Here is an 11,454-nt window from a genome sequence, read left to right as displayed (position 1 = left end):
AAAAAAAAAAAAAAAAAAAAAAGGGGGGGGGGGGGGCAGGCAAGGGGGCTTTCCTCCCCCTTCAAACACTGAGCAGACTAACAAATTTCGTATTTCATCTCTTTGGAGAGGAGAGATTCAAAAGCTGTAGTTGCAGCACAAAGTATAGAAGGAGTAACATGATTCATCCACAGAACAAGATGTCGCTGAAGGGAAAACCCACCATGCGGAAGGCCAGCACTCCCACTCGGGGAGCGCTGGGTGCTGAGCTCTTCTGCAGGACCCTGGGAAATGCAGCGGCAAAACTCTCCAGAAGAGTTTCCACTTAACCCTTCAAAAGCCGCTCAGCTTCTAAAAAGTACTGCCAGGTTTACCTAAACACTGATACAACATAAAGTATTCAAAGCAGCAGTGGTAAATGCTGAAGTTTTGCTTGACAGAGTAGCGTCACTTTAGCTAACACAGACGTTGGCCCGGCCATCCAGCAGCAGCGCTGCAACACAAAAGGATAAAACCTCCAGCCTCAACAGTAACACTGACCCTGAAACAAGTTGCAGGAAAGAAGCATGGAGGACCCCAGGCACAACGAGCAGCAACATCGCAGCATCATCAGAGGGTGCTCTCGGCAACACTGATTTTTTGGAGGGCGTTGGGGATGCAGGGGGAGCGAGACCTACAAGTTGATCACATCAATCAGAAAGGCTGGTCTGACACCAGGCCTTGGGAAGGCAAGTGTAAGCGAGAAACTAGCACAGGTCTCAGATGACAGACCACAACCCGTTTATTTAAAGAGCTTTTGTTTTTCTTCCAGAGGTTTTTAAGTATTCTACTTCGGTCTGAAGACAAACCCCAGATCATATAAAACGCTCAATCACGTAAGAGGCAGGAAGCTACCCTCTTACTGCCAGTCGTAAGGATATTCCAATTCCCCAGCAGTGCTTCCTCTGGAAGGCGCTTTCCAGTCTCCGATGTGTTCAATTTAGACTCCAAAGCATTTAGTCATCTCAGCATGTGATTATGCCACCATGCCAACCACATGAGTTAGGGTGGGCAAAGAAATGCAGCAAAGGCAGGAGCCTGAAATAATTAAAAAATTAAAAAGGCCTGTTCAGGCCAATACTTTGGATTTTAAGACAACTCAGCTTTTAGTATTGTTATCAGCCTCTTTGAAACAATTAAGAGTGACAGAATCAATTTCTAAAAAAGCAGAAGGAAGGAAGATTTTAGGAGAGAACAAGATTTCTAAGGTATCAGGTATTTGCAAGCCTTATGAACCTGACAGTCTTCTCGCTGGAAGAAGCTGCTGAAGAGACAGCTGAAAGCTGGCAGCCTCTTCCCAAAGTCCGTCGTACCTGTGGGGAGGCAGTGATGGAGTGACACGAGGGGCTACGGCTGAGCCCCCTGACACTGCCAGATGGGGCATCTCTAGAGAAACCACTTCCAGTCAAGAACCCGTCTGCAATACCGCATCCAGGTACCGCTGATCTGAATGGGACAGAGAAACTGAAGAAATCATGGGAAGAATCAAGGAAATTCTCCTCTCACCCTGGCTCAGAGCAGCAAGTGTGCACAGGAAGAGGCAACATAACCATGGAAACCTGGCCCAGGCCAGACGCTGACGTACGCCCAGTGCTACCCTCAGGGTCAGGGTGCCAGAACAGTCAATTCCTAGAGATGTCACTTCTTGTCATTTCAGGAAATTAAAGCTTTTTTTTAAAAAAAAAAACAAAACCCCAAAGGTTTCTATTTTCCTGGGTAAGACCTGGTTCAAAATTATAATAAAAACCAATTACACAACTCCTCCTCCAACTACCAGGACTTGTTTGAAATCACGGCGCGAACCTTGTACCCACAAGGGTGCGGGCACAAGCTCATGTGAGCAGCGTGGCTGCTGCAGGAAGGGAGCAGAGCAGACCGAGCCTTGGGCCCCTGCCATGCTCCACATTTGAGCGCCATGTGGAAACAGTTTTCTCCACGGCATTTATGACCGTGCACGTCTCCAAGACAAGTCAATCCAGCATGCCAAAAGGACATTAACAGGAAAATGATTCCTGTAAACTGAAAGCTCAGGTGTGGCAGCGTTTAAAACGCGTGCAGCGCTGTCAGCCAAAGTTAAACACCTTCATTTATCCTTGCAACCACTCCACGCAGCAGATGAAGGTCACACCAACATGGGCTCTCCCTCCCCTGCACGGTGTGGGACCTCCGGCAGGGTTAAGTTTTGATGGAAAGGGAAGAGGATGAGGCTAGCATGGCCGACATCAGACTGACAAGAGGCTTCCGCACATTTTAAAGGGTCTCCAATGACACCAAGTCAGCAGCAAAAAGGAAGTGAAAAACTGATTTCCCTGCCCTACAACAACGAGCTTCTTGAAAGCATGTTTAAAAGCAGAGGGTCACCCCGCGAGGCGTGCGCTTCAGCACTTATGGTGCAAGGAGCAGCTCTGTATTTTCAGGCTGCGGCAGCACAGGGGATGCGTGTGACAGAGCACAGACTATTGTTCGGGATCCAAGACCAGAACTGGTCATCCTACAGCAATTTCCTGATTAAACACTGACCCGCCTAGTCACTCTGGTCGGGCCTAGAAGAACAAGAGCCCGTCCTCTCCCGAGCGAGCTGCCAGCCGTCCCTACCGCCCACCTCCACGCGGAGGTCGCCGTCTCCTCTTTCACTTGGGTCCGTAACTGAAATCGCTCCTAAGAAAACGAAAGGCTGGGGGTTAGGGGAATCTGTGCGAGGCGTGCAGGCAGGAAGCAGAGCTGAGCTGCTCGCGACCAGAATAGAAACAGGAAACGAGCCCGGCATCGAGCATAGCGCAAGCCGCTGCCAGCTCAGGCTCCCGCGAAGCTGCATCAGCGGCTCCGCGCGGCATCATCTCGAAAGGGACGCTTATTGGAGGCGGAGGGCTCTGCGCAGCCCGGAGCAGGCCCGGGCGATGCAGCGCAGGGTGGGGAGTTTCCTCCCGAGCACCGGGTCGGATTAGCTCAGTTCGAACCCGGAGGAAGGGGTGGGAGGAGAGAAAATTGCCACATGGACAAACAGCTGAGCAACCCCGAGAAGCAGGTCACAGGCACGAAACATGTCACTGGAGCGGCTGGAAGATTAGGGTAGCTTTGCGAGCGGCACTCCACGCTCTCCACAGCTGTAGAGGTTATTAGCAAAATAAGAAAAAAAATTATAAAAAAAGGCACAGCCTTCTCAAGAAACCACGCAAAAATGATGGCCGCAATCACACACCAAGAAAAGCTTAGGCAGCGGAGCTTCAGTCAGGAAAAAACATTTTCAACTCCCCGTATCACCATAACTTGGGATAGAAACCTTCGTATCAGCATAAACTGGAATGCACCAATCTCTCCAATATCAGCGTTTTGGGTATTGTGCTCCTCTGGGCAAGCCTCCGGGTGCTGGTGTGTTTATCTGCATATCCACTGTGATGCCCAGGCACCACAGCATGCAACTACCCTGCTTTAAAATGCATACATCACTAATCCCTCTCTTAAGGCAAGCAATAAGACAAGCTCAAAAGGCCAAATACAAACCAAACAGAAGCAGGAAGTCCCATATGGAAAAAGAAAAAGGGGGGGGAAAAAAAAAAAAAAGAGCCTGAAGTGACCAGCAAATTCAACTATAAAAGGTTCTTTTCCCCTCCCCCAAAAGAAATGGTCAAAATGATTAATTTTGAGCTCAAAGAATTTTTAAGAAAACGTTCTTTTCCTGGGCTGCACCTCCCTCCCCATCCACGGCAGCTCCGAGATGGTTTTTTGTTGCATTTCAGCCTGTTGCATCGATTATTTCCAGGTCAGGGGACGCAGCTGACAGAGCTCAACTTTATTCCACTTCCAAGTACCTACAGAGTACAAGCTGAAATGAGCACTTTGTAAAAATGGAAAATCCAAACGGTGCTTCCCTGACAACCTCCAGAGTGTCCAAACTCAGAAACTACTTGACCTAAGAAAGGAAGAGGTAATCAAACAAAAAATACCCCACAACTGCCGGGGATATTTACAGAATGGTTCTTTCTGCACAAGCCAAAACTCTGCAGCCTCATTCTCCCCCCCCTCCCCACAAAACCTAGTTTTGTTAAATCCATACTGCAAAGATCCAAGACCAAAACGCACGTTCAGAAGTTAACGTGGATCAGGAATTTGGTTTCAGTTGGTTATATTCCTTTCTGCCATTGACAAAACACTTTTCAGACCTGAAGTCAGAGATGAACCAGTGACATGCAGCTGAATAAGCAAAAGAGTTTTCCAACAGTGCAAAATACTGAGATTAAAATGATTCCCACTCCACATCAAGACGAAATTAAGTTGCCCAAAAGAGGGATGGGGTTTCTCCCTCAGGCTACCCAGTACACTGACCAAAACTAAGGACGGTCTGGGGTGGGAATTCTGAAACTTCTGTACAAGCTGCCCCAGTTTGCTTCATTACGTTATTTGCTGCAACAAAAACTCAAACGCAGCCTTGCTACTTCAGGACCTCCAAAACCTTGCCAGTACCTGTCCTCCTGGTTCAGCCAGAAGTCCCTAAGCCTTTCCCATCAAAGCACTGCTGAAAACAATACCTCTCACAAAAGTTTTGGTTTCCACGGATAGGAAAGCTTCACTGAAGAAATTCCAGAAGGTCCAGTGAAAGGCAAATACAAGCCATTATATACTGGTATCAAATCAGTTCTGCTTTATAAATGGCTTTTGGGGCCACCCTGGAAGTCTTAACACCACAGCTATCAACTTCTGTGGTCGGGAAGGTATAAACAGCCTGGCGTGGCAACCACTGTCTCGATGCCTTACTCTTCATCCATCTCAAAGACATCAGAAACTTGCACTCAACTCCTTCAAGGCAGCCCATAAGACAGAGACTGGGGCAAGATAACAATCCATTGCATGTTTCATAATGAGATACAAAATTCCTTACAACAAACCTAAAAGTCCAGAGAACTTTACAGCAGAACTGATTTGCAATCCAAACCCAAATGGATGTCCTAGCACCCTATTTGCTTCCCCTGTACTTGCTACCAGCACCTTCCATGTCTCAGCAGAAGGTAATTAATAGCTGGAAATATTTCACTCCTACAGACTCAGAATCCAAGCCTCAAAAGGTAAAGACACCAAATAAACTGGATACGACTTGCCAGGAAGAATTCTTTGCTAAGGAGAAGAGACTAGGGAATCTCCTGGGAGAAACAGATTTATATTAAGGATTACTATTCCTCTATTACACCCAGACACAAAAGACTACACTTCACTTCTCCCATACACAATAGCAATCTAAGTTTAGTTTAGCTGCAATCCTGACAGAGCCTCCCTAGGGAAGCAGCAAGTTCTTCAGAGAAATTCTTCATCTAGCCTGCTACCAGCCAGGACACTCGCATGGATGCATTGCTCTTTAAAAGGCACCAGTGAGTTCAAGTTAGCAGCAGCATTCTCCCCCAAAATACAGCAAGTATAATCTTCAGAAAGGGAACAACGAACCAGGAAATGCTTAAGCTAGAAGAGCCTATAACACAAGCAGAAATGGAAGATCAGACATTTTGCTACTTACAGATGAGCAGACAAAGCATTAGAGAAATCAGTAATTTGACTCTTCTGCTGTTAAAAGTCTGAATATGGGAACATTGTCAGGAAAAAGTTCAGTTAGTGATAGAAAAATCATTATCAGGAAGATATCTTGAGGACCCCCACCCAGAACGATCAACAAGACATTTCTCAGGCAGATCCTAACAAAGCCAACAACAGCTCATAGGAGTTGACCAACTTGACAATGTCACCATCTAGGAGATCACCATCTCCTGAAATGGTGATAGGATCAGCCGAAGAAATATTCCCCCCTTCATTGCTTAGAATTCCAACATTAATGTTGATGTACACTATTAACGTGTAAAGGCCAAAGGCTCGTAAAGGCACTGGGTACATAAACTTAACACTTCATAAGAACCTAAAAAGCAGCAACCTCCTTTTCCTGCTGGACCTGACCTGCGTTTAATTAAAGATGATGCATGGCACAATTTGCCCCGATTCCAAGATACCCAGGTGAGCTATTCCACAGCGCCCACTGAGGCATGGAAAAGGGCTCAGAACTCCACAAAATATTAAAAGCCCACAAACTAACTATGCTTCTGTAAGTCATACATAATGGCAAAACAGGGATCTAGGAATCCTCCCGAGTAGGATAAAACTTTCTAAACCAGACAGACTGAGCAATATAAGGAAGATAAAAAGAAATTGATAGCACCCTTTCACGTAGCTCTTTTGTTTCTAAGCATCCCCAGGCCAAACTTCACGCAAGAGAGACTGATCACTGAAAGAAAGAGTTGGCTTCCATACACCTCAGAGGTCCTCCCTTTAAACCATTCCACAGCATCACCATCTGACGATCTCAATCTCTATTTACAGACAGGGGTGCTGGTCTCGTCCTACAAGATCCTAGCAAGAAGACAAGGAATTATGAAACATGTGCAAGAGAATAAGGGTGAGTTTCTGCAGGGGGTCTCCTTTTTTTAATTTTTGCCTACCAAGGAAGAGAAGGCCCAAAAATACACCGGGGTTGGGTAAGCTGAAGACTGCTTGATTTCTTAAATGCAAATTATTTGGTGATAAAGTCAGGAAAACAAGTTGACTATAAAGTCTGTTTAAAACAGAAGCGAGCTTTATAGCTAGCCAATTCAAAAAGCTGGACCCATTTTTTGCACCCTGAATTTCTCTTCAGCAAACCTCTCAAGTACCTGACCAGAAATTGGTGGACATTTAAAACTTTTAAACCGGATCAAATTCCCTCATTTCTAGGTTCCTTCACTCTTACAGCAGAGATGGATATCTTTTCTTAAACTGCTTGGGAAAAGGGAAAACTTCAAAGGGGCCAAATACATTTAACCACAAGGTATAAAACAAACTCCCACTTGGTGCTGAGAAGGAGGCACTTCTGCTAAGCAGAGCAACTAATTCCTATAATCTGAGTCAGAGGGCGCTGATTGGTAGGATTCATGAAGGCTCTATCAACAATGCTACTGAACAGGACTTCCCACCGTTCGGAGCTAGAGCAATTTCTTCAATTACTTCAGTGGCTTCACTTTTCCTACATTCTTCGCCAGAAGATGGGTCACATGGAAGAACTTGTGGAGAGGCAGAGTGGAAAGAAACATGCTATTTAAAAGGATTTTTCCCCAGGCCTCAGAACAAATTAAATCTTTGTAATCAGGGTCCAAAAGGCAAAAAAAAAAAAGAAGAAAGAAAAAAGAAACAGCCCACAACTACTCCCATTAGGTGGCCAGAACTAGAATCACTTTGTATTTTGGGTGACAATTTGTACCCACAATCCAAAGGAATTATTTCAAGGGGCTCACAACAAAGCCGTTCTCATTGCTGAGAGCAAAAATAACTTTGCTATATACACAGCTCACTCTCCTCTGACCAATCCAACTGCAGCTTAGAAAACTGACTTAGCCAGTGGCTAAACAAAAAAAAATAAAAGCTCGCTCACTTCCTACTGGTTACAATGAAAGTAACCAGCAAAATCAGAACTCAGCAGCTCAAAACTTTTCCTCCAAGTCAGAGGCACAGACCAACTTGTGCAAATTAATCGAAACTTTTAACTCTTCTCCATTTTCTTCATAAAGTTTTAACCCAAAGTTAAACTATTCTAGTGCAAAAACTGTTGGAACACCAGGCACAAACCTCATGCCCAACTGTTCACTGTGCATACAGCGAGCAGATTTAGAATGCAGAAGAAAATATAATTATCTATCTGTCAAGGAAGGAGCTATCTGTGACTGATCTTCCTTGCTCCAGGTACTAATAAACTTGTCTTTTTCACCAACTGTTCAGTTAGATTGGACCAAAGAAGCTTAAATCAGCAGTATAAGGATCCAACGACACAGAAAGGGAACCGTGCTGCCGGTCTGCTAACCACCACTGCAACAATGGGCTGAAGGAACAAGAAAATAAAATAAAAATGAGACGCCTTCCCCTGAAGGCCAGGGCCTACTCTAACAGCAGTCAGGTACTTCAGACACTGCAAACAGAAAGCTCAAAACAATCTTTTAGGTACAACATGCAGACCAGAGTATTTAGGGTTAAACTTTACTCTCAAATCCATTACTTTTGTAAATTACATTTCATCTCCAGTGGGAAGCCAGAAGCTAATGACTTAGTAAAAAGCACAGGCAGCCTCCATCATTCTCATTTCCATGTGGAATACTACCAGTGCTAATTTATCCTGCTGTGCTTCTGATTGCCCTCGCCCCATTCACTTCTAGATCAGCTCACCACTCACCGGTAGGCTAGAAGGTCTGGACTGAAGATTCAAGTTCATATCTTCTTGCCCTTTACTGGAAGCCATTGAGGGAGCAGATGATGCCTGGGACCCAAATGAGTCTTGAGATAACTCCTGAAACATCAAGAAACACCAAAAAAACCCCACAAATGGGAATAAAATAAAGGCTCTGCTGGAATCACTCTGGTATATTCTCACATTGTGGAAGAATTATGTAGCCTCAGTGACATTTGCCCAAAACAGGAAATAAGACAGAAAAGAGTTCAAGCCAGCACGCCTACTGCTCCGCAGGAGGACAAACGCTGCCGGACTGCTACAGAGAGTGTTGGGAGTAGAAGTCTAAAACATGACGAAACAGTAATTCTCCGGCTTTCCCTTATTACAGATCCTGAAGAACAGAGACTGTCCTGGGAGACTGCCCACTTAGCTTCTTGATCTTCTAACATCTTACAATAGCTCTAAGTACTTCATTACACAAACAAGGCGAGTCAATTAAAATCTTCAACTTTTCAAAAGCTAGCTTCAGCGTGTTACAGTGTTTGCTGAAAGGCCCCAGCTAGCTTTTCACACAACTATTAAAATTCTATTAAGCCTTGCTGAAAATAAATTTATTAAAAAAAAAAAATCTGCTTCATGATTTTATCTTCAATTCCATGCACTTGCTGCTTTATTTCTCCTCCCTAAAGCCAAGTTTTACATTTAAGAGCAAACTCTTCTGTCACCATCTATGTGTCACTCTGCAAACTGTGTTCTGCTGTTGTGCTAAACCCAGTAGCTCTGTAGACCACCTGGAGAACTTCCACAGACCACAGTGTGAAAACCATTCGAGTACGAAATCCTTTAGACTGGTATTGCCGAACAGCAGCCTTCACTCGACACTAGTCTTCAAAACTGCAGTATTAGCATGGCTTAGCCTGTTACCACCACCACATCTCTCTGTAACAGATACAGATCTAGACACAACAGATATTACCATAATCATTCCAGCTAGCTTGCTGACGTGTAGTTCAACCGACTTTAACGCACAAAGAAAAGGATTTGCCCAAGTTTCTTTAAAAATCACTTACAGAAGGAAACAAAGCAGGAGACAGCCTACCTGAGGAGGGGGGAAGCGTTGCTGGGAGTACGCAGACTGCTGCTGCTGCGGCTGTGACTGAGGGTATGAAGATGACTGCTGAGAAAGAGCCGAGGAAGCTGTCTGCTGAGTTTGTTGCTGCTGCTGGTAGGGCGACTGTGACTGCTGCTGTGAGTAGGGAGGCTGACTCTGTTGATGTTGCTGGGCTGTGGACTGCTGTTGAGGATATGGAGTTGGGGACTGCTGATGGGGCTGCTGGGACTGCTGCTGAGAATACGCAGGCTGCGATGTCTGAAGTTGTGGAGGTTGAGACTGAGGCTGTTGCTGCTGCTGATAAGAAGGCTGAGAGTGAGGGGTCTGGGATGGAGGCTGCTGAGAATATGGAGGCTGCTGCTGCTGGGGATGAGGGCTTTGCTGGTTGTAATAAGGAGTCTGGCTTTGCTGCCCATATGCACTGGGGCCTTGCTGTCCGTAAGGAGGAATCTACAGAAGAAGAGGGTAGAGTTATATCAGTTATGAAGGTATTTTATATACACACACAAAGTAAGATTATGCTCAAGAAGAAAAAAATTCAGAGACCAGAGCAGTTAACTGGGAATGTACTGGAAATGCCACTACCTATAAGGAAACCTCCCAGACAACAGCAAAAGTCACTTGTGTATGACATTATTCTTGGCAGCAACAAAATTTTAATAGGCACCATAACTAAGTTTTTAGGGATCCCCATCTGACCACCCTTCATTGATAGTAATATCGAAAGGAAAGACTGCCTGCTCAAAAAAAAAGGCAGCCTTTTGAATCCTGCAAACAGTCCAGCAGGAGCCACTTGGATCATGCAGTGAGCCAAAACCGACCTGAAGTCATTTCTTCTGTAAAGAACAGCTGTGTCTTTAACAGAACACAGTGGAAGGACTATCTTACTGCCCTCGCTATTCTTCCCTTGTTTGATTCACTGCTCTGCCGCTACCTCTCTTGGAAGCAAGGATTCCACAGGTCCTCGTACATCGACCCCACCTGCATCCAGGTGTGGCACAACACGTAGCCTAAAGAAATGCCATTTTTACCTAAGCAACTGACTCCAACCTGGTTGAAGGTGGTCCCTTCAGAAGACACGGTACTTTGTTGCTCTTCTGCCTGCCCCTGCTGTAAACAGAGACTACAGAAGCTTGGGTGCTCTACCTGCTGTGCATATGAGATGCTGCCCATTGTACTTTGCGTCCTGCTTTGCATTCCCATGGGATATCTCTGGGGAGTTTGTGGCCCATACGGCTGTCCTGGATAGCCATGTCCTTGCTGTGGCCCCGCCTGAGGTCCCTGTTGTTGTGTGTACGGGTTGTTTCCTCCATATGGCTGAGGCCTCATCTTCCCCATCTGATCCATCGGGCTTGAAGGCTGCAAAGCAAGTTGCGACACACGATGTACGTCCAGCTACATGTAGGAATCGTTCACAACTTCCCAAAAACCCCAGAAGAAAACTTCAACAGGTTGGCGCAGAGAAGCAGAAGCTCATCTCTCTCTTCTCAGGTGCTAAACCCCACAGTTACATTCTGAATTACAGCAGGATTCTTGCTGCCCTTTCAAACCTACAGACGTTTCACAAAGAACAAACCCAATAAGACGACATTTTATGCTGACATATCTCCCGTGGCCAGAGGACAGGAAAGAAGCGGGGAAGGATCATTAAGAAAGATGAATTATCAGTGTTAAGTGGCTTTTCCCCATAGTAGGTAGTAGTTTAATGTCCAGATATTCCACAACAAGGTAAATTTAGGCTGAAAATTTAAATATTCACAAGAAACACCGCTTCTTTCACATATAACAAGGTCTCCCAAAACACTACAGGCTGTTAATTTACACTTACGCATTTCAATTAATCCATATTGATGTAGTAATACTAGGCAGTGCTACTGACATTCACAGCGTTCAAGACTGCGGTTCCATTTTTGCATTTGATTTTTTTTTACATGTGCTTTGTGCCTGCTGCCTTTTGTAGAATAAAGGGTTCTAAATCAAATTTCTTCAGATGCATGAAAAAAAAATTTGTCAGCCTTGAAAGTCAGGTCCCTGAGTTTTAAAGCAGACATGATGAGACAAGTGAATAAATGCAACTTTCCTAGGACTTCCTAACCTG

General features: G+C 45.2%; 1 protein-coding gene across 1 annotated transcript in view; it reads right to left on the bottom strand.

The window, feature by feature from the left end:
- Positions 1-10,709, bottom strand: part of ARID1A (AT rich interactive domain 1A (SWI-like)) — a 37,947-nt gene extending 27,238 nt beyond the window's left edge. The window contains exons 1-3 of the mRNA XM_009334660.1: positions 10,503-10,709; positions 9,345-9,806; positions 8,249-8,362 (exon numbers count right to left, since the gene is read on the bottom strand). Of these exons, the coding sequence (XP_009332935.1) occupies positions 8,249-8,362; positions 9,345-9,806; positions 10,503-10,703 (777 nt within the window). The 5' untranslated portion in view covers positions 10,704-10,709. The remainder of the gene's footprint in view (positions 1-8,248; positions 8,363-9,344; positions 9,807-10,502) is intronic.
- Between the last annotated feature and the right edge of the window lie 745 nt (positions 10,710-11,454).

The sequence above is a fragment of the Pygoscelis adeliae genome, unplaced genomic scaffold (assembly GCF_000699105.1).
Source record: "Pygoscelis adeliae isolate BGI_AS28 unplaced genomic scaffold, ASM69910v1 Scaffold422, whole genome shotgun sequence".
Taxonomy (NCBI): Eukaryota; Metazoa; Chordata; class Aves; order Sphenisciformes; family Spheniscidae; genus Pygoscelis; species Pygoscelis adeliae.
Note: the sequence above shows the minus strand (reverse complement) of the source record. Positions and strands in the feature narration are given on the sequence as shown.